Source organism: Oncorhynchus mykiss, unplaced genomic scaffold (genome assembly GCF_057628025.1).
Source record: "Oncorhynchus mykiss isolate SJ-2025 unplaced genomic scaffold, ASM5762802v1 scaffold103, whole genome shotgun sequence".
Lineage (NCBI taxonomy): Eukaryota > Metazoa > Chordata > Actinopteri > Salmoniformes > Salmonidae > Oncorhynchus > Oncorhynchus mykiss.
Genome location: NW_028322102.1, coordinates 2,467,501 through 2,491,500, shown reverse-complemented (window position 1 = coordinate 2,491,500; position 24,000 = coordinate 2,467,501). Strand labels below are relative to the sequence as shown.

Genomic DNA, 24,000 nt, shown 5'->3' with positions numbered 1-24,000 from the left:
CCTATAGATCTGATTAGTTTACTTCAAACTCCCCTATAGATCTCAGATTAGTTTACTTCAAACTCCTCTATAGATCTGATTAGTTTACTTCAAACTCCCCTATAGATCTGATTAGTTTACTTCAAACTCCCCTATAGATCTGATTGGTTTACTTAAACTCCCCTATAGATCTGATTAGTTTACTTCAAACTCCCTTATAGATCTGATTAGTTTACTTCAAACTCCTCTATAGATCAGATTAGTTTACTTCAAACTCCCCTATAGATCAGATTAGTTTACTTCAAACTCCTCTATAGATCTGATTAGTTAACTTCAAACTCCCCTATAGATCAGATTAGTTTACTTCAAACTCCCCTATAGATCAGATTAGTTTACTTCAAACTCCCCTATAGATCTCAGATTAGTTTACTTCAAACTCCCTTATAGATCAGATTAGTTTACTTCAAACTCCCCTATAGATCTGATTAGTTTACTTCAAACTCCCCTATAGATCAGATTAGTTTACTTCAAACTCCCCTATAGATCTGATTAGTTTACTTCAAACTCCCCTATAGATCTCAGATTAGTTTACTTCAAACTCCCCTATAGATCAGATTAGTTTACTTCAAACTCCCCTATAGATCTGATTAGTTTACTTCAAACTCCCCTATAGATCTGATTAGTTTACTTCAAACTCCCCTATAGATCTGATTAGTTTACTTCAAACTCCCCTATAGATCTCAGATTAGTTTACTTCAAACTCCCCTATAGATCAGATTAGTTTACTTCAAACTCCCCTATAGATCTGATTAGTTTACTTCAAACTCCCCTATAGATCTGATTAGTTTACTTCAAACTCCCCTATAGATCTGATTAGTTTACTTCAAACTCCCCTATAGATCTGATTAGTTTACTTCAAACTCCCCTATAGATCTGATTAGTTAACTTCAAACTCCCCTATAGATCTGATTAGTTTACTTCAAACTCCCCTATAGATCTGATTAGTTTACTTCAAACTCCCCTATAGATCTGATTAGTTAACTTCAAACTCCCCTATAGATCTGATTAGTTTACTTCAAACTCCCCTATAGATCTGATTGGTTTACTTAAACTCCCCTATAGATCTGATTAGTTTACTTCAAACCCCCCTATAGATCTCAGATTAGTTTACTTCAAACTCCTCTATAGATCTGATTAGTTTACTTCAAACTCCCCTATAGATCAGATTAGTTTACTTCAAACTCCCTTATAGATCTGATTAGTTTACTTCAAACTCCCCTATAGATCTGATTAGTTAACTTCAAACTCCCCTATAGATCTCAGATTAGTTTACTTCAAACTCCCTTATAGATCAGATTAGTTTACTTCAAACTCCCCTATAGATCTCAGATTAGTTTACTTCAAACTCCTCTATAGATCTGATTAGTTTACTTCAAACTCCCCTATAGATCTGATTAGTTAACTTCAAACTCCCCTATAGATCTCAGATTAGTTAACTTCAAACTCCCTTATAGATCTGATTAGTTTACTTCAAACTCCCCTATAGATCTGATTAGTTAACTTCAAACTCCCCTATAGATCTCAGATTAGTTTACTTCAAACTCCCCTATAGATCAGATTAGTTTACTTCAAACTCCCTTATAGATCTGATTAGTTTACTTCAAACTCCCCTATAGATCTGATTAGTTAACTTCAAACTCCCCTATAGATCTGATTAGTTAACTTCAAACTCCCCTATAGATCTCAGATTAGTTTACTTCAAACTCCCCTATAGATCTCAGATTAGTTAACTTCAAACTCCCCTATAGATCTGATTAGTTTACTTCAAACTCCCTTATAGATCTGATTAGTTTACTTCAAACTCCCCTATAGATCAGATTAGTTTACTTCAAACTCCTCTATAGATCTGATTAGTTAACTTCAAACTCCCCTATAGATCAGATTAGTTTACTTCAAACTCCCCTATAGATCAGATTAGTTTACTTCAAACTCCCCTATAGATCTCAGATTAGTTTACTTCAAACTCCCTTATAGATCAGATTAGTTTACTTCAAACTCCCCTATAGATCTCAGATTAGTTTACTTCAAACTCCCCTATAGATCTGATTAGTTTACTTCAAACTCCCATATAGATCTGATTAGTTTACTTCAAACTCCCCTATAGATCAGATTAGTTTACTTCAAACTCCCCTATAGATCTGATTAGTTTACTTCAAACTCCCCTATAGATCAGATTAGTTTACTTCAAACTCCCCTATAGATCTCAGATTAGTTAACTTCAAACTCCCCTATAGATCTGATTAGTTTACTTCAAACTCCCCTATAGATCAGATTAGTTTACTTCAAACTCCCCTATAGATCTGATTAGTTTACTTCAAACTCCCCTATAGATCTGATTAGTTTACTTCAAACTCCCCTATAGATCTGATTAGTTTACTTCAAACTCCCCTATAGATCTGATTAGTTAACTTCAAACTCCCCTATAGATCTGATTAGTTTACTTCAAACTCCCTTATAGATCTAGAGCATAGCAGCAGTGTGTTTAAACAACCACATTGTCAGACGACCCAGTCATGCAGAAAACCCTGAGATCATCACCCCTTCCCTCCCCCCTTCTCTCTCTCTCTCTGTCCCTCCCTCCACCACCCTCTCCTCTCACACACTCCCCACTCCCCCCTTCTCTCTCTCTCTCTGTCCCTCCCTCCACCACCCTCTCCTCTCACACACTCCCACTCCCCCCTTCTCTCTCTCCACCCCTTCTCTCTCACCCTCCCTCCACCTCCTCTGTCCCCACCTCCTCCTCCTCCTTCCCCTCCTCCAACCCCCTCCTCCCCCTCCAACCCCCTCCACCTCCTCCTCCTCCAACCCCCTCCTCACCCCCCCTCTCTCCTCCCTCCCTCCACCTCCTCCTCCTCCAACCCCCTCCTCACCCCTCCTTCTCTCTCTCCCTCCCTCCACCTCCTCCTACCGCCCTCCACCTCCTCTTCCTTCCCCCCCTCCAACCCCCTCCTCCTCCTTCCCCTCCTCCAACCCCCTCCTCCTCCTCCTTCCCCCCCTCCAACCCCCTCCACCTCCTCCTCCTCCAACCCCCTCCTCACCCCCCCTTCTCTCTCTCCCTCCCTCCCTCCACCTCCTCCTTCCCCCTCCTCCTCCTCCTCACCCCCCCTTCTCTCTCTACCTCCCTCCCTCCCACATGCCACATTTTATCAGCTATCCAGAAGAGAGAACAGGAAGCATGCTCCTTGCCTGGAAAATGTTGCCTCCACATTCTTCTGCTCAATAACTACACAGAGCTGCCAAATAAAGGAGAGAAAAACAGAGGAAGACTTTCTCCAGGGGAGTATCGCCCTCTTCCTCTCCTTCTCCTCCTCCTCTCGTCTCCCCCTCCCCCTGCTAGAGTGCTGTCCTTTCCCGATTGTGTCCAGGGAGTATCGCCCTCCTCCTCCTCTCGTCTCACCCTCCCCCTGTTAGAGTATCGCCCTCTTCCTCTCCTTCTCCTCCTCCTCTCGTCTCACCCTCCCCCTGCTAGAGTGTTGTCCTTTCCCGATTGTGTCCAGGGGAGTATCGCCCTCTTCCCCTCCTCCTCCTCCTCCTCTCGTCTCACCCTCCCCTTGCTAGAGTGTTGTCCTTTCCCGATTGTGTCCAGGGGAGTATCGCCCTCTTCCTCTCCTCCTCCTCCTCCTCTCGTCTCACCCTCCCCTTGCTAGAGTGTTGTCCTCTGCCTGCCTGCCTGCCTGCCAGCCTGCCAACCAACCAACCAACCAACCAACCCCCGGCAGCACCATCTTTACACAGCCGTCCCTTTGAGCAGGGAGAGACTAGCTCTATGTCCACACATTCCACACTCACACTCCGCAGGCACACTCCACACACTCACACACTCCACACTTCCACACTCACACACTCCACACTCACACACTCACACACTCCACACTCACACACTCTACACTCACACACTCACACACTCCACACTCACACACTCCGAAGGCACACTACACACTCCACACTCACACACTCCCACACTCACACACTCCCACACTCACACACTCACACACTCCACACTCACACACTCTACACTCACACACTCACACACTCCACACTCACACACTCCGCAGGCACACTACACACTCCACACTCACACACTCCCACACTCACACACTCCCACACTCACACACTCCACACAGTGAAAGAGTCACGGCGAGCAGCTTGGCGATCTGATGATCAGCAGGTCAGAGACAAACGCTTTAGTCCTTTTATGATCTCCTAGGAAGAAAACCGTTCTCTGCTGTGAGTGACTGGAACCAGCGTTTAACAGTAGAGACTGGCAGAACGGTTGTTGTGTGTGTGGAGGATGAGGGCTGTAGTAGAGACTGGCAGAACGGTTGTTGTGGGTGTAAAATGAGGGCTGTAGTAGAGACTGGCAGAACGGGTGTTGTGGAGGATGAGGGCTGTAGTAGAGACTGGCAGAACGGGTGTTGTATGTGGAGGATGAGGGCTGTAGTAGAGACTGGCAGAACGGGTGTTGTGTGTGGAGGATGAGGGCTGTAGTAGAGACTGGCAGAACGGGTGTTGTGTGTGTGGAGGATGAGGGCTGCAGTAGAGACTGGCAGAACGGGTGTTGTGTGTGGAGGATGAGGGCTGTAGTAGAGACTGGCAGAACGGGTGTTGTGTGTGTGGAGGATGAGGGCTGCAGTAGAGACTGGCAGAACGGGTGTTGTGTGTGGAGGATGAGGGCTGTAGTAGAGACTGGCAGAATGGGTGTTGTGTATGAGGATGAGGGCTGCAGTAGATATCTCAGATAGGGGGGAGTGAGGCCTAAGAGGGTTTTCTAAATAAGCATCAACCAGAGGGTCTTGCGACAGGTATACAGAGATGACCAGTACAGAGTGCAGTGATGTGTCCTATAAGGAGCATTGGTGGTAAATCTGATGGCCGAATGGTAAAGAACATCTAGCCGCTCAAGAGCACCTTACCTGCCGATCTATAAATTACATCTCTGTAATCTAGCCTGGGTAGGATGGTCATCTGAATCAGGGTTAGTTTGGCAGCTGGGGTGAAGGAGGAGCGATTTACGATGGAGGAAACCATCTGAATTGGTCCTGCCGTACATACCTACACGTACGCTACGGTCACAAGACGCAGGCCTCCTAATTGTCCCTAGAATTTCTAAGCAAACAGCTGGAGGCAGGGCTTTCTCCTATAGAGCTCCATTTTTATGGAATGGTCTGCCTACCCATGTCAGAGACGCAAACTCGGTCTCAACCTTTAAGTCTCTACTGAAGACTCATCTCTTCAGTGGGTCATATGATTGAGTGTAGTCTGGCCCAGGAGTGTGAAGGTGAACGGAAAGGCTCTGGAGCAACGAACCACCCTTGCTGTCTCTGCCTGGCCGGTTCCCCTCTTTCCACTGGGATTCTCTGCCTCTAACCCTATTACAGGGGCTGAGTCACTGGCTTACTGGGGCTCTTCCATGTCGTCCCTAGGAGAGGTGCATCACTTGAGTGGGTTGAGTCACTGATGTGATCTTCCTGTCTCGGTTGGCGCTCCCCCTTGGGTTGTGCCGTGGCGGAGATCTTTGTGGGCTATACTCGGCCTTGTCTCAGGATGGTAAGTTGGTGGTTGAAGATATCCCTCTAGTGGTGTGGGGGCTGTGCTTTGGCAAAGTGGGTGGGGTTATATCCTTCCTGTTTGGCCCTGTCTGGGGGTGTCCTCGGATGGGGCCACAGTGTCTCCTGACCCCTCCTGTCTCAGCCTCCAGTATTTATTCTGCAGTAGTTTATGTGTCGGGGGGCTAGGGTCAGTTTGTTATATCTGGAGTACTTCTCCTGTCCTATTCGGTGTCCTGTGTGAATTTAAGTGTGTTCTCTCTAATTCTCTCTTTCTCTCTTTCTCTCTCTCTCTCGGAGGACCTGAGCCCTAGGACCATGCCTCAGGACTACCTGACATGATGACTCCTTGCTGTCCCCAGTCCACCTGACCGTGCTGCTGCTCCAGTTTCAACTGTTCTGCCTTATTATTATTATTCGACCATGCTGGTCATTTATGAACATGTGAACATCTTGGCCATGTTCGGTTATAATCTCCACCCGGCACAGCCAGAAGAGGACTGGCCACCCCACATAGCCTGGTTCCTCTCTAGGTTTCTTCCTAGGTTTTGCCTTTCTAGGGAGTTTGTCCTAGCCACCGTGCTTCTACACCTGCATTGCTTGCTGGTTTGGGGTTTTAGGCTGGGTTTCTGTACAGCACTTTGAGATATCAGCTGATGTATGAAGGGCTACATAAATACATTTGATTTTGATTTGATTTGATTTCTGCCAGAATCCCAGAGGACTCGTAAGATCCCTTTTTGTTGGATTTACTCATAATATGATTAAATATGAAGTGATGTCACGCAGATATTTAGTAAACCCAACATATTGGTGTCTCACAAACCCTTCATGTTTAACACCGATTCATATATTTGATCATTTGTCATTGTAACCCACTTTGGCAGGCAATGTGGAGCCGAGTGCTCGCAGTTCTGCAGGTGGGTGAGAGGAGGAGGGAGAGGAGGGGATAAGAGAGACAAGGAGAAAAGTGAGAGGAGGAGGGAGAGGAGGGGATAAGAGAGACAAGGAAAGAAGTGAGAGGAGGAGGGAGAGGAGGGGATAAGAGAGACAAGGAGAGAAGTGAGAGGAGAGGAGGATGGAGAGGAGGGGATAAGAGAGACAAGGAGAGAAGTGAGAGGAGAGGAAGAGGGAGAGGAGGGGATAAGAGAGACAAGGAGAGAAGTGAGAGGAAGAGGGAGAGGAGGGGATAAGAGAGACAAGGAGATAAGTGAGAGGAGAGGAGGAGGGAGAGGAGGGGATAAGAGAGACAAGGAGAGAAGCGAGAGGAGAGGATAAGAGAGACAAGGAGAGAAGTGAGAGGAGAGGAGGAGGAGGAGGAAGAGGAGGGGATAAGAGAGACAAAAAGAGAAGTGAGAGGAGAGGAGGAGGGAGAGGAGGGGATAAGAGAGACAAGAAGAGAAGCGAGAGGAGAGGAGGAGGGAGAGGAGGGGATAAGAGAGACAAGGAGAGAAGCGAGAGGAAAAGGATAAGAGAGACAAGGAGAGAAGTGAGAGGAGAGGAGGAGGAGGAGGAAGAGGAGGGGATAAGAGAGACAAGGAGAGAAGTGAGAGTAGAGAAGATGAGAAGGGGAAGAAGATATTAGAAATGAGGAGAGGAGGAGAGAATGGAAGAGAGGGGGGAGAAGAGAGGGAGAGACAAGGAGAGGAGAGCGAGAGGAGAGAAGGGAAGAGAGGAGGGCAAAGAGAGGAGAGGAGAGGAGAGCGAGAGGAGGAGAGAAGGGAAGAGAGGGGGAGAAGAGAGGGAGAGACGAGGAGAGGAGAGGAGAGAAGGAGGATGTGCATGATCTGTCCTCACATGTTGGTGTTCTTTAAGAGGGTGAATAAACAGTACTGAAAACAGATTGGCACAGCGGGTCCTCTCTGACAGGAGGGAGAGGGGGAGGGGGAAGAGGAGAGACAGACTCTGGTACTCAGGGCTACATCTGTTCCTCATAAGCAATGAGACACACGAGCGCTGACACACACGCTCAAATATGTGCATTTGTAAAACACACATCTCATCAGATGTCCTCATGTTACACACACATAAACAAGATGTCAAACAAACCTTCTGACAGGAGCTGTGGAAAGAGACACTGTCTGTGACCTACTGCATTATACTGTAAGCCCGTTGTACGCTGGGCCCATGGGCCCTGGTCATACTGTCAGCCCGTTGTACGCTGGGCCCATGGGCCCTGGTCATACTGTCAAACAGTTATACGCTGGGCCCTTGGACCCTGGTCATACTGTCAGCCCGTTGTACGCTGGGCCCATGGGCCCTGGTCATACTGTCAGCCCGTTATACGCTGGGCCCTTGGGCCCTGGTCATACTGTCAGCCCGTTATACGCTGGGCCCTTGGGCCCTGGTCATACTGTAAGCCCGTTATACGCTGGGCCCTGGTCATACTGTCAGCCCGTTACACGCTGGGCCCATGGGCCCTGGTCATACTGTCAGCCCGTTACACGCTGGGCCCATGGGCCCTGGTCATACTGTCAGCCCGTTATACGCTGGGCCCATGGGCCCTGGTCATACTGTCAGCCCGTTATACGCTGGGCCCATGGGCCCTGGTCATACTGTAAGCCCGTTATACGCTGGGCCCTTGGGCCCTGGTCATACTGTCAGCCCGTTATACACTGGGCCCATGGGCCCTGGTCATACTGTCAGCCCGTTATACGCTGGGCCCATGGGCCCTGGTCATACTGTCAGCCCGTTACACGCTGGGCCCATGGGCCCTGGTCCAAAGTAGTGCTCTATACAGGACATAGGGTCCCATTAGGACCACAGTACTGAGAGAACATAGGCTGAGCAGTGAAGTGACGCCCTCTTTTTCCTCGTAAAGCACTTAAAGGGATTTAACAGTGAGTGTGTGTGTGTGTGTGTGTGTGTGTGTGTGTGTGTGTGTGTGTGTGTGTGTGTGTGTGTGTGTGTGTGTGTGTGTGTGTGTGTGTGGATTTAACACTGAGTGGTAGAGCAGAGATTGTTCACCTACAACCTATGACCTGCTTTAGATGTCAGGCTATATACAAACACATGGAGACGCACAGGGAGACGCACACATACGACTCCAGGAGGAGGGAGGGACGGTTGCCGAGGAAGTCCTGGTTGCCAAGGGCGTGGAGCGGTGGGGGATCCCGTTTCACCAGAGAGAGGAGAGGTGAGGCTAGGAGGCGTGTCCAGGGAGAATACGGGTGCCAGTTCATGGCTACTGAACCATCTGGCTAGGGTGTAGTTTCACTTACAGTATATGTCTAATACATCTCCTCTCCTCTTCCCCTCCTCCCCCATCCTCTCCCTTCCTCCTGTCCTCTCCCCCTCCTCCTCCTCTCCCCCATCCCATCCCCTCACCTTCTCCCCCAACCCCTCCTCCTCACCTCTCCCTCTACTCCTCCTCTACCCTCCTCTCCTCTCCCCTCATCTCCTCTACCCTCCTCTCCCCTCATCTCCTCTCTTCACCCCACCTCTCCCCTCCCCTCTCCTCCTCCTCTCCTCCTCCTCCCCTCCTCCTCTCCCATCCTCTCCTCCTCCTCCCCTCTTCCTCTCCTCCTTCTCTCCCATCCTCTCCTCCTCCTCTCCCATCCTCTCCTCCTCCTCCTCTCCTCCTCTCCTCCTCCACCCCTCCTCTACCATTCTCTCCTCCTCCTCTCCCATCCTCTCCTTCTCTACCCAGACCTTAACAGTTTCTTTACTAGAGGACAAAAACCTCTCTCTATACTTCCTGAACTGACTGAATACACAATACATGTATATTGATAATATCATCTAATGTAAAGGTCATGTAGTTCTGTGAACAACAACTGGCTTCAGACATTCCATCAGAGCATCCAGGCTACAAACAGTCTGTCATTCAGAGCAACAGAGCATCCAGGCTACAAACAGTCTGTCATTCAGAGCATCAGAGTCCAGGCTACAAACAGTCTGTCATTCAGAGCAACAGAGTCCAGGCTACAATCAGTCTGTCATTCAGAGCATCAGAGCATCCAGGCTACAAACAGTTTGTCATTCAGAGCATCAGAGCATCCAGGCTACAAACAGTCTATCATTCAGAGCAACAGAGTCCAGGCTACAAACAGTCTGTCATTCAGTCTGTTCTCTTCCTGCTGAACGTTGATGAATAAATTATTGCATTGGAGCTACTAGTGTCTCTGTGACCTGGAGCCATGTTCTACTAACTGAACTACAGAGGACCATGTTCTACTAACTGAACTACAGAGGACCATGTTCTACTCACTGACCTATAGAGGACCATGTTCTACTAACTGAACTACAGAGAACCATGTTCTACTAACTGAACTACAGAGGACCATGTTCTACTAACTGAACTACAGAGGACCATGTTCTACTAACTGAACTACAGAGAACCATGTTCTACTAACTGAACTACAGAGGACCATGTTCTACTAACTGAACTACAGAGGACCATGTTCTACTAACTGAACTACAGAGGACCATGTTCTACTAACTGAACTACAGAGGACCATGTTATACTAACTGAACTACAGAGGACCATGTTCTACTAACTGAACTACAGAGAACCATGTTCTACTAACTGAACTACAGAGGACCATGTTCTACTAACTGAACTACAGAGGACCATGTTCTACTAACTGAACTACAGAGGACCAAGTTCTACTAACTGAACTACAGAGGACCATGTTCTACTAACTGAACTACAGAGGACCATGTTCTACTAACTGACCTACAGAGGACCGTGTTCTACTAACAACTACAGAGGACCATGTTCTACTGACTGAACTACAGAGGACCATGTTCTACCAACTGAACTACAGAGGACCTGGAGCCATGCTCTACTAACTGACCTACAGAGGACCATGTTCTACTAACTGAACTACAGAGGAACATGTTCTACTAACAACTACATAGGACCATGTTCTACTAACTGACCTACAGAGGACCATGTTCTACTGACTGAACTACAGAGGACCATGTTCTACTAACTGAACTACAGAGGACCATGTTCTAGTAACTGACCTACAGAGGACCATGTTCTACTAACAACTACAGAGGACCATGTTCTACTGACTGAACTACAGAGGACCATGTTCTACTAACTGAACTACAGAGGACCATGTTCTAGTAACTGAACTACAGAGGACCAAGTTCTACTAACTGAACTACAGAGGACCATGTTCTACTAACTGAACTACAGAGGACCATGTTCTACTAACTGAACTACAGAGGACCATGTTCTACTAACTGAACTACAGAGAACCATGTTCTACTAACTGAACTACAGAGGACCATGTTCTACTAACTGAACTACAGAGGACCATGTTCTACTAACTGAACTACAGAGGACCATGTTCTACTAACTGAACTACAGAGGACCATGTTCTACTAACTGAACTACAGAGGACCATGTTCTACTAACTGAACTACAGAGAACCATGTTCTACTAACTGAACTACAGAGGACCATGTTCTACTAACTGAACTACAGAGGACCATGTTCTACTAACTGAACTACAGAGGACCAAGTTCTACTAACTGAACTACAGAGGACCATGTTCTACTAACTGAACTACAGAGGACCGTGTTCTACTAACTGACCTACAGAGGACCATGTTCTACTAACTGAACTACAGAGGACCATGTTCTACTAACTGAACTACAGAGGACCATGTTCTACTAACTGAACTACAGAGGACCATGTTCTACTAACTGAACTACAGAGGACCGTGTTCTACTAACAACTACAGAGGACCATGTTCTACTGACTGAACTACAGAGGACCATGTTCTACCAACTGAACTACAGAGGACCTGGAGCCATGCTCTACTAACTGACCTACAGAGGACCATGTTCTACTAACTGAACTACAGAGGAACATGTTCTACTAACAACTACAGAGGACCATGTTCTACTAACTGACCTACAGAGGACCATGTTCTACTAACTGAACTACAGAGGAACATGTTCTACTAACAACTACAGAGGACCATGTTCTACTAACTGAACTACAGAGGACCATGTTCTACTAACTGAACTACAGAGGACCATGTTCTACTAACTGAACTACAGAGGACCATGTTCTACTAACTGAACTACAGAGGACCATGTTCTACTAACTACAGAAGACCGTGTTCTACTAACTGAACTACAGAGGACCATGTTCTACTAACTGAACTACAGAGGACCATGTTCTACTAACTGAACTACAGAGGACCTGGAGTCATTCTCCATCTCTGTTGTAGCTAACTGCTTCACGCTGGTCACAGCAGAGATTTGCAATCTGGAAAATTAGACGCCAGTAGTCAGCGGTGTTTTGGACATTCCTGGTGAGAGGATAAGAGTGTTGAGAGGGTGAGAAGGGTGAAGGGAGAGAGGGGGGAGAGAAATGGTACATGGGGTGAGGTAGAGAGGAAGGGAGGAGGAAGAGAGAGAGGGAGGGGGGAGGGAGAGAGAGAAATAGAGAGGAGGGAGGAAGGAAGGAAGGAAGGAAGGAAGGAAGGAAGGAAGGAAGGAAGGAAGGAAGGAAGGAAGGAAGGAAGGAGAGAACCAGCTGTACTGGGTTGTACAGCAGCCAAGATAAACAGACCTACAGGCAGGGAGAGACACACCTCCACCGTGGCCCCCTCAGCAGCCAGATAACAACCCTGAATCAACAATCTCCACATTGTTCCCTCTTCCTCTCCTCCCTCCATCCCTCACTCCTACATCAGGCGGGATGGAAATGCAGTCAGTGTTTCTGCTGCAGATATTTAAATGTGGCGCTGCGCCAAAGCCAAAATAACAATCCACATTTACTTTTCTTCTGCAAAGAAAACTAGCAATGAGCAGAAAAGCTAGACATCCCAAAAGTAACAGTCTGTTGACTCAGTTAGTCATCCCCATAGTAACAGTCTATCTACTGACCTAGCTAGTCATCCCCATAGTAACAGTCTATCTACTGACCTAGCTAGTCATCCCCATAGTAACAGTCTATCTATTGACCTAGCTAGTCATCCCCATAGTAACACCATAGTAAGTCTATCTATTGACCTAGCTAGTCATCTATATAGTAACAGTCTATCTATTGACCTAGCTAGTCATCCCCATAGTAACAGTCTATCTATTGACCTAGCTAGTCATCCCCATAGTAACAGTCTATCTAGGAGGGCCAGCTGTAGGGTACCAGGTGGGCTACCAGGTGCGCTCCAGATGTGAGGTCTCTTGGGGAGGGAGGGACACTCTGGCACAGTTAAGAAGGCGGACTCACGTGTTCCTCCCCCTCCTCTCCCCTATCCCTCCTCTCCTCACTTCTCCCTCCTCCCCTCCTCCATCCTCCCCTTCCTTCCTTCCTTCCTCCTCCCCCTCCTCCCCTCCTCCCCCTCCTTTCCTTCCTCCCTCTCTCCTCCCCTCCTCCTCCTCCCCCTCCCTCCCTCCCTCCCTCCCTCCCTCCCTCCCTCCCTCCCTCCCTCCCTCCACATAGTGATAGGAGCCATCTGGGCTGGCAGAGAGAGTAGTGACACGGTAGCAGAGTGTGTGTAACCCCTGTCTGTATAGTCCATGCAGTAAAAGACATACACACCCTCCCCTCCCTAAACCTGTCACACACACCCTCCCCTCTCTAAACCTGTCACACACACCCTCCCCTCCCCTGTCACACACACCCTCCCCTCTCTAAACCTGTCACACACTCCCTCCCCTCCCCTGTCACACACACCCTCCCCTCCCTAAACCTGTCACACACACCCTCCCCTCTCTAAACCTGTCACACACACCCTCCCCTCTCTAAACCTGTCACACACTCCCTCCCCTCCACTGTCACACACACCCTCCCCTCTCTAAACCTGTCACACACTCCCTCCCCTCCCCTGTCACACACACCTTCCCCTCTCTAAACCTGTCACACACACCCTCCCCTCTCTAAATCTGTCACATAACCATTAACTCATTTCTTCTCTAGGCCAGCTGTGCTCCATTACCAGAACTACAGCAGGGCTTCCAGACCCCAGCTCTGTCAGCCAGGAGTCATGGTGCTTACCGTCCCAACAGGTCCACAGACGACGCAAACGGCATCACACTGCCCACTGCCCTGTCCCATCTGGACATAGAGGAATACCTATGTGAGAATGCTGTTCATTGACTACAACTCAGCATTTAACACCATAGTTCCCTCCAAGCTCATCATCAAGCTGGAGGCCCTGGGTCTCAACCCCTCCCTGGACTTTCTGACGGCCCCCCCCCGCATTAATCCAGAGGGACCTCCCTAACACCCAACACCAGGTAACCTCCCTAACACCCAACACCGGGTAACCTCCCTAACACCCAACACCAGGTAACCCCCCAACACCAGGTAACCTCCCTAATACCCAACACCAGGTAACCTCCCTAACACCAGGTAACCTCCCTAATACCCAACACCAGGTAACCTCCGTAACACCAGGTAACCTCCCTAATACCCAACACCAGGTAACCTCCCTAATACCCAACACCAGGTAACCTCCCTAATACCCGACACCAGGTAACCTCCCTAACAACCAACACCAGGTAACCTCCCTAATACCCAACACCAGGTAACCTCCCTAACACCAGGTAACCTCCCTAATACCCAACACCAGGTAACCTCCCTAATACCCAACACCAGGTAACCTCCCTAATACCCAACACCAGGTAATCCCCCAACACCAGGTAACCTCCCTAATACCCAACACCAGGTAACCTCCCTAACACCAGGTAACCTCCCTAATACCCAACACCAGGTAACCTCCCTAATACCCAACACCAGGTAACCTCCCTAATACCCAACACCAGGTAACCTCCCTAACACCAGGTAACCTCCCTAATACCCAACACCAGGTAACCTCCCTAATACCCAACACCAGGTAACCTCCCTAATACCCAACACCAGGTAACCTCCCTAACACCAGGTAACCTCCCTAATACCCAACACCAGGTAACCTCCCTAATACCCAACACCAGGTAACCTCCCTAATACCCAACACCAGGTAACCTCCCTAATACCCAACACCAGGTAACCTCCCTAACACCAGGTAACCTCCCTAATACCCGACACCAGGTAACCCCACCAACACCAGCTAACCCCCCCGAACACCAGGTAACCTCCCTAATACCCGACACCAGGTAACCCCACCAACACCAGCTAACCCCCCCGAACACCAGGTAACCTCCCTAACACCCGACACCAGGTAACCCCACCAACACCAGGTAACCTCCCTAATACCCAACACCAGGTAACCTCACTAATACCCAACACCAGGTAAGCTCCCTAACACCCAACACCAGGTAACCTCACTAATACCCGACACCAGGTAACCTCCCTAACACCCCACATCAGGTAACCTAACTAATACCCAACACCAGGTAACCTCCCAATACCATGTAACATCCCTAATACCCCACACCAGGTAACCCCCCAACACCAGGTAAACTCCCTAATACCCCACACCAGGTAACCTCCTTAATACCCCACACCAGGTAACCTCCCTAATACCCAACACCAGGTAACCTCCCTAATACCCAACACCAGGTAACCTCCCTAATACCCAACACCAGGTAACCTCCCCAACACCAGGTAACCTCCCTAATACCCGACACCAGGTAACCCCACCAACACCAGCTAACCCCCCCGAACACCAGGTAACCTCCCTAATACCCGACACCAGGTAACCCCACCAACACCAGCTAACCCCCCCCGAACACCAGGTAACCTCCCTAACACCCGACACCAGGTAACCCCACCAACACCAGGTAACCTCCCTAATACCCAACACCAGGTAACCTCACTAATACCCAACACCAGGTAAGCTCCCTAACACCCAACACCAGGTAACCTCACTAATACCCGACACCAGGTAACCTCCCTAACACCCCACATCAGGTAACCTAACTAATACCCAACACCAGGTAACCTCCCAATACCATGTAACATCCCTAATACCCCACACCAGGTAACCCCCCAACACCAGGTAAACTCCCTAATACCCCACACCAGGTAACCTCCTTAATACCCCACACCAGGTAACCTCCCTAATACTCAACACCAGCTAACACACACACACACACACACACACATCCTTTACGACAAGCCGCACAGATTAACAGATGAACTCCTCAACAGAGATATATCCCATGAGCCTTTGCAGCACTGCCCTGGGTCCAAGGCATAACCCTTCCTCCATTCCTCCTCCTCTCAGAGCCCCCCCACCCCCTAAACCCCAGCCTTATTAAAGTCCACCCCTCCTCCTCTCAGAGCCCCCCCCCTTCCTAAACCCCAGCCTTATTAAAGTCCACCCCTCCTCCTCTCAGAGCCCCCCCACCCCCTAAACCCCAGCCTTATTAAAGTCCACCCCTCCTCCTCTCAGAGCCCCCCCCCTTCCTAAACCCCAGCCTTATTAAAGTCCACCCCTCCTCCTCTCAGAGCCCCCCCCCTTCCTAAACCCCAGCCTTATTAAAGTCCACCCCTCCTCCTCTCAGAGCCCCCCCCCCCTAAACCCCAGCCTTATTAAAGTCCATCTAAAGATATACTGTGGTGTGGATTAACACCCCCACACCCCAATCCACCCAGCAGGATAATCTACCAGAGACCTACGCAGGCAGGCACCCCCCCCCCACACACACACACACACGACACCACACGGCGCCACCCAGGCACGTCATTTAGCTACAGGCTAATGTTCTCATTTCACGTGATCTAGCCTAGCCCTGTACGGTATACTGTACCGACCCGCTGTGTTCTGGACTGCCGCGTTGACAGACAACTCCATGGCCAATGACGACTGTGGCTGTAGATCTCTCTACACCGGGCAGACAGGGAACTGCGGCCAACGAGCCAGTGCACAACCATTTAATGCCGTTATTAAGGCTACTTACAGCCTTAGCCAACCAACAGACAGCCAGAAGGAGACAGGGCTAAGGGCAGGGCCCTCCCACCGCGCTTCTTCTAGAATGGACGGCACTATTTTGACACTGTTTCTTCTTCTTCTAGTTTATAGGTTACAAATAAGGAAACCATTTTGTATCTGAATCATTTTGTTTAATGAATCATTTTGTTTAATGAATCATTTTGTTTAATGAATCATTTTGTTTAATGAATCATTTTGTTTTGTTTAATGAATCATTTTGTTTAATGAATCATTTTGTTTGATTTGTTTAATGAATCATTTTGTTTAATGAATCATTTTGTTTAATGAATCATTTTGTTTAATGATTCATTTTGTTTAATGAATCATTTTGTTTAATGAATTATTTTGTATAATTTATTATTTTTAGGCAACAGATGATAGATATATAATCTTAAAAGAAAATAGATGATCTAGCAGAAAAAAAAGTTTGGGGGGGGACTATTTTGGGGCTCTAGATTTTGGGTTTCTGGTTTATATATATATATAAATATTTGTTAAAATTAAATGTAACCTTTATTTCACTAGGCAAGTCAGTTAAAAACAAATTCTTATTTATAATGACGGCCAAACACGGATGACACTGGGTCAATTGTGCGCCGCCCTATGGGATTCCCAAACACGGCCGGTTGTGATACAGCCTGGATTCGAACCAGTGTGTCTGTAGGGACGCCTCTAGCGCTGAGATGCGGTGCCTTAGACCTCTGCGCCACTCGGGATCCAAATAACAAATATAAAACAATATTTTTCATAAAACTGTACAATAAATAGAGAAAAAATAAAATACAAAATAACAAGATTCTAGACAAATAAGAATCCATGTTCTATAGCAGGAGTTCTATAACACTTCAATGGTTCACAGTAGGAGCAGGAGTTCTATAACACTACAATGGTTCACAGTAGGAGCAGGAGTTCTATAACACTACAATGGTTCACAGTAGGAGCAGGAGTTCTATAACACTACAATGGTTCACAGTAGGAGCAGGAGTTCTATAACACTACAATGGTTCACAGTAGGAAGGGGAAGAAATACGATGCTCTCTCATCAATATGTTTCAACATAAACCCACTAGAGACATTTATTAAGAGGGATGTACTTCACAAGTTTACTTTGCTCAGAAAGGAAATCTCTTGAGCCTCTAAACTGCTCAGAAAGAGAGAGAGAGAGAGAGAACGAGAGAGAGTTAAAGAGAGAGAGAGAGGGAGAACGAGAGAGTTAAAGAGAGAGAGAGAGAGAGAGAGAGAGAGAGAGAGAGAGAAAGAGAGTTAGAGAGAAAGAGAGAAAAAGAGAAAGACAGAGAGAACGAGTTAGAGAGAGGGAGAGAGAGAAAGAGAGAGAGAAAGAGAGAGAGAGAGAAAGACAGAGAGAACGAGTTAGAGAGTGAAAGAGAAAGACAGAGAGAACGAGTTAGAGAGTGAAAGAGAAAGAGAGAGAGAGAGAGAGAGAGAGAGAGAGAGAGAGAGAAAGAGAAAGACAGAGAGAACGAGTTAGAGAGTGAAAGAGAAAGAGAGAGAGAACGAGTTAGAGAGTGAAAGAGAAAGAGAGAGAGAGAGAGAAAGAGAAAGACAGAGAGAACGAGTTAGAGAGTGAAAGAGAAAGAGAGAGAGAGAGAGAAAGAGAAAGACAGAGAGAACGAGTTAGAGAGTGAAAGAGAAAGAGAGAGAGAGAGAAAGAGAAAGACAGAGAGAACGAGTTAGAGAGTGAAAGAGAAAGAGAGAGAGAGAGAAAGAGAAAGACAGAGAGAACGAGTTAGAGAGTGAAAGAGAAAGAGAGAGAGAGAGAAAGAGAAAGACAGAGAGAACGAGTTAGAGAGTGAAAGAGAAAGAGAGAGAGAGAGAAAGAGAAAGACAGAGAGAACGAGTTAGAGAGTGAAAGAGAAAGAGAGAGAGAGAGAGAAAGAGAAAGAGAGAGAACGAGTTAGAGAGTGAAAGAGAAAGAGAGAGAGAGAGAGAAAGAGAAAGAGAGAGAACGAGTTAGAGAGTGAAAGAGAAAGAGAGAGAGAGAGAGAGAGAGAACGAGTTAGAGAGTGAAAGAGAAAGAGAGAGAGAGAGAGAAAGAGAAAGAGAGAGAGAACGAGTTAGAGAGTGAAAGAGAAAGAGAGAGAGAGAGAGAGAGAGAGAGAGAGAGAGAGAGAACGAGTTAGAGAGTGAAAGAGAAAGAGAGAGAGAGAGAGAGAGAGAGAGAGAACGAGTTAGAGAGTGAAAGAGAAAGAGAGAGAGAGAGAGAGAGAGAGAGAGAGAGAGAACGAGTTAGAGAGTGAAAGAGAAAGAGAGAGAGAGAGAGAGAGAGAGAGAGAGAGAGAGAACGAGTTAGAGAGTGAAAGAGAAAGAGAGAGAGAGAGAGAGAGAGAGAGAGAACGAGTTAGAGAGTGAAAGAGAAAGAGAGAGAGAGAGATGAACACCTTGTTATTTTCACAAAAATGTGCTTCAACCAAAACATGTACTGTACACAACAATGCAAATGTCCAGACAGTTCTCCAACAGGTCTCTCTCCAACAGTTCTCTCTCCAACAGGTCTCTCTCCAACAGGTCTCTCTCCAACAGGTCTCTCTCCAACAGGTCTCTCTCCAACAGGTCTCTCTCTCCAACAAATACACTTCAATCAGTATAGATGTGTGCCATTCAGAGGGTGAATGGAAAGACAAAATATTTAAGTGCCTTTGAACAGGGTACGGTAGTAGGTGCCAGGCGCAGGGCTGTTACGGTGACCGTATTACCGCCACACCGGTGGTCACGAGTCATGACTGCAGTCAAATTCCACGAGACCATTTAGTCACCGCAACTATAAGCTATGTAAATGAGTGTGTGTGTGTGTGTGTGTGTGTGTGTGTGTGTGTGTGTGTGTGTATCTAGGCTGACTAAAAACAGAAGCTAGCTAGAGATTACAAATGATTCCATGTGACACCCACACATCCAATTCCGGTAACAGGTGTGTGGAGACTAAGAGACTGTCAAACACACTATATCCTGATGAGAGGAGACAGAGACTGTCAAACACACTATATCCTGATGAGAGGAGACAGAGACTGTCAAACACACTATATCCTGATGAGAGGGGAGTAGAATGGAGAGACAGAGACTCTGTCAAACACACTATCTCCTGATGAGAGGGGACAGAGACTCTGTCAAACACACTATCTCCTGATGAGAGGAGACAGAGACTCTATCAAACACACTATCTCCTGATGAGAGGAGACAGAGACTCTATCAAACACACTATCTCCTGATGAGAGGAGACAGAGACTCTATCAAACACACTATCTCCTGATGAGAGGAGACAGAGACTCTGTCAAACACACTATCTCCTGATGAGAGGGGAGTAGAATGGAGAGACAGAGACTTTGTCAAACACACTATCTCCTGATGAGAGGAGACAGAGACTCTGTCAAACACACTATCTCCTGATGAGAGGAGACAGAGACTCTGTCAAACACACTATCTCCTGATGAGAGGAGACAGAGACTCTGTCAAACACACACTGACTTCAGATATTACATTACCTATCCCAACTGACACACTGACTTCAGATATGACATCACCTATACAACTGACACACTGACTTTAGATATGACATCACCTATCCGACTGACACACACTGACTTCAGATATGACATCACCTATCCAACTGACACACACTGACTTCAGATATGACATCACCTATCCAACTGACACACACTGACTTCAGATATGACATCACCTATCCGACTGACACACACTGACTTCAGATATGACATCACCTATCCCAACTGACACACTGACTTCAGATATGACATCACCTATCCCAACTGACACACTGACTTCAGATATGACATCACCTATCCAACTGACACACACTGACTTCAGATATGACATCACCTATCCAATTCAAGTTTGCAGAAACCAACGAGCAACACAACGTGTCACTACAAAACCCAAACAGCTTGAGTGAATTTCAACTCAAACCTACACCGCGGATAGGGTGTAAAATAGGGTTTCGGTGAGGGAAAAAAAGTATTTGATCCCCTGCTGATTTTGTACGTTTGTCCACTGACAAAGAAATGATCAGTCTATCATTTTAATGGTAGGTTTATTTGAACAGTGAGAGACTGAATATGAAAAAGTCCAGAAAAACGCATGTCAAAAATGTTATAAATTGATTTGCATTTTAATGAGGGAAATAAGTACTTAACCAACTCTGCAAAACATGACTTAGTACTTGGTGGCAAAACCCTTGTTGGCAATCACAGAGGTCAGACATTTCTTGTAGTTGGCCACCAGGTTTGCACACATCTCAGGAGGGATTCTGTCCCACTCCTCTTTGCAGATCTTCTCCAAGTCATTAAGGTTTCGGGGCTGACGTTTGGCAACTCGAACCTTCAGCTCCCTCCACAGATTTTCTACGGGATTTAGCTCTGGAGACTGCTCAAAATTTGATGGTACATGGCCCTGTCCATCGCCCGGTGAAGTTGTCCTGTCCCCTTCGCAGAAAAACACCCCCAAAGCATAATGTTTCCACCTCCACGTTTGACGGTGGGGATGGTGTTCTTGGGGTCATAGGCAGCATTCCTCCTCCTTCAAACACGGCGAGTTGAGTTGATGCCAAAGAGCTCCATTTTGGTCTCATCTGACCACAACACTTTCACCCAGTTGTCCTCTGAATCATTCAGATGTTCATTGGCAAACTTCCGACGGGCATGTATATGTGCTTTCTTGAGCAGGGGGACCTTACGGGCGCTGGAGGATTTCAGTCCTTCACGGCATAGTGTGTTACCAATTGTTTTCTTGGTGACTATGGTCCCAGCTGCCTTGAGATCGTTGACAAGATCCTCCCGTGTAGCTCTGGGCTGATTCCTCACCGTTCTCATGATCAGTGAAACTCCACGAGGTGAGATCTTGCATGGAGCCCCAGGCCGAGGGAGATTAACAGTTATTTTGTGTTTCTTCCATTTGCGAAATAATCACAACAACTGTTGTGTACTTCTCACCCAGCTGCTTGGCGATGGTCCTGTAGCCCATTCCAGCCTTGTGTAGGTCTACAATCTTGTCCCTGACATCCTTGGAGAGCTCTTTGGTCTTGGTCACGGTGAAGAGTTTGGAATCGGATTGATTGATTGCTTCTGTGGACAGGTGTCTTTTATACAGGTAACAAACTGAGATTAGGAGCACTGCCTTTAAGAGTGTGCTCCTAATCTCAGCTCGTTACCTGTATAAATGACACCTGGGAGCCAGAAATCTTTCTGATTGAGAGGGGTCAAATACTTATTTCCCTCATTAAAATGCAAATCAATTTATAACATTTTTGACAAGCGTTTTTCAGGATTTTTTTTGTTGTTATTCTGTCTCTCACTGTTCAAATAAATCTACCATTAAAATTATAGACTGATCATTTCTTTGTCAGTGGGCAAACGTACAAAATCAGCAGGGGATCAAATACTTTTTTCCCTCACTGTAGGTCTGCTGGTTGTATCTGAACAGGGATTTCAGACAGGAGCTCTATAAGGACATGGATCTACAGCTGTAGGGCTGCTGGTTGTATCTGAACAGGGATCTCAGACAGGAGCTCTATAAGGACATGGATCTACAGCTGTAGGGCTGCTGGTTGTATCTGAACAGGGATCTCAGACAGGAGCTCTATAAGGACATGGATCTACAGCCGTTGCTGCTGGTTGTATAAATAGTGTCACCATTTAAAAACAGACCTGTTAGGTAAAGCTGATTATCATGTCAGGGAGGAGAGGAGAGGAGAGGAGAGGAGAGGAGCTGGGGAGGAGAGCAGAGGAGTTGGGGAGGAGAGGAGAGGAGAGGAGTTGGGGAGGAGAGGAGTTGGATAGGAGAGGAGAGGAGTTGGGGAGGAGAGGAGAGGAGCTGGGAGGGGAGGAGTTGGGGAGGAGAGGAGTTGGGGAGGAGAGGAGTTGGAGAGGAGGGATAGCGAGGTCAGAGGAGCTGGAGAGGAGAGGAGCTGGGAGGGGAGGAGTTGGGGTGGAGAGGAGAGGAGTTGGAGATGATAGGAGAGGAGAGGAGTTGGGGAGGAGAGGAGTTGGGGAAGAGAGGAGTGGAGTTGGGGAGGAGAGGAGAGGAGTTGGAGATGATAGGAGAGGAGAGGAGTTGGGTAGGAAAGGAGTTGGGGAGGAGAGGAGAGGAGTTGGGTAGGAGAGGAGAGGAGTTGGGGAGGAGAGGAGTTGGGGAGGAGAGGAGTTGGGGAGGAGAGGAGAGGAGTTGGGGAGGAGAGGAGTTGGGGAGGAGAGGAGTTGGGGAGGAGAGGAGAGGAGTTGGGGAGGAGAGGAGTTGGAGAGGAGAGGAGGGATGGCGAAGTCAGAGGAGTTGGAGAGGAGGAATAGCGATGTCAGAGGAGTTGGAGAGGAGGAATAGCGAGGTCAGAGGAGTTGGAGAGGAGGAATAGCGAGGTCAGAGGAGTTGGGGAGGAGAGGAGAGGAGAGGAGGGATAGCAAGGTCAGAGGAGTTGGAGAGGAGGGATAGTGAGGTCAGAGGAGTTGGAGATGAGGGATGGCGAGGAGGAGCGTGGTTACTTGTATCAGACGAGGCAGCCATGGTAGAAACAATGACAGGTGGCCCCGTTCTCCGTCCTGCCGTCCTGTTGTTGTTAAGGGTCTGTATCTGGTGGGAGGTGGACGACGCTCCGACGACCACACCGCTCTCCCCTGCATCAGACACCCCCTTCCTCAGCAGCTGGGGGCTGTGCAGGGGGCTCTGAACCATCCCAGGTGACATGGGGGGCATGTTGGGGGCTCTCTTCATGAGCTCCATGGGGGAGTAAGAACCAGAGAAGGTTTTGGGGGCCGTTCCTCCGGGGGTGTTGGGGGCAGTAGGCTGCTGGTGCTGCAGGGCGGACATGGCAATGCCGGTGTGGGCGTTGTACATGGATAGCGGTCTTGCCTGGGCGACGGCATTACCGTATCCCCCGGAGCTGACGGGGAATGTCCCTCGGGGTGCTCCATACGTGGTGGTCTCCAGAAGGTGTTGAGATGGGGCGCTGTTGGGTCTCCTGCCCAGGAACTCTCCCATCCTGGGGCTGAAGGTCTGGACGGAGGTGGGGGGCTGCTGATGATGCATCGTGTGGGGGTCCATGGCCATGCTGCTCATCCCCTGGGTCATGTTCTGCATCCCTTGCATGTAGAGGTTGTTGGTGTGTCCGAAGCTGTTGGCGCGGCCTCTAATGCGCTGCTGAGCGGCTAAGGCCGACTCGCCAGGCTGCTGCTTACAGTGGAGCACCGCGCTGGACAGCGCTCGGGCCTGGCCCAGATTAGTGGCTATGGAACGGACGTCATGATCCTCCATGACCCCCAGCATAGAGGCGGAGTCAAAGCCCTGCTGGACTAGTAAGCTGATGGTGCTGTCCGCCAGTCCCTCGGCTCTGAGGAACGCCAGGAACCCTGGGTCCACCATCCTCTTGGGATCCATAGTCATCGCCGCGCTAGGGTGGTGTTGTTGTTGTTGGACCATGGCAGAGCCGGGGTCGTATCCCGGGTCGAAGGGAAGCCTCTGGGATGCCGCAGCACCGTAGCGTTGGAGGGAACCGTCCATGTGTCCATGCTGCTGGGTAGCAGGGTCCACCATGAGACTGGTGGCGGCGGC

General features: G+C 48.2%; 1 protein-coding gene across 6 annotated transcripts in view; it reads right to left on the bottom strand.

The window, feature by feature from the left end:
* LOC110506208 (C-terminal-binding protein 2) overlaps window positions 1-24,000 on the bottom strand; it is a 133,529-nt gene that overhangs the window by 34,699 nt on the left and 74,830 nt on the right. For 2 of the 6 annotated variants that reach the window (XM_090228907.1, XM_090228904.1), the window contains exon 1: window positions 16,254-16,429. The exons of 2 other annotated variants lie outside the window; for them this stretch is intronic. In XM_090228907.1, the coding sequence (XP_090085033.1) occupies window positions 16,254-16,293 (40 nt within the window). In that variant the 5' untranslated portion in view covers window positions 16,294-16,429. Of the gene's footprint in view, window positions 1-3,225; window positions 3,601-16,253; window positions 16,430-22,934 lie in introns of those variants that run through there. 2 more of the 6 variants (XM_090228902.1, XM_090228905.1) reach the window with 2 other exon arrangements.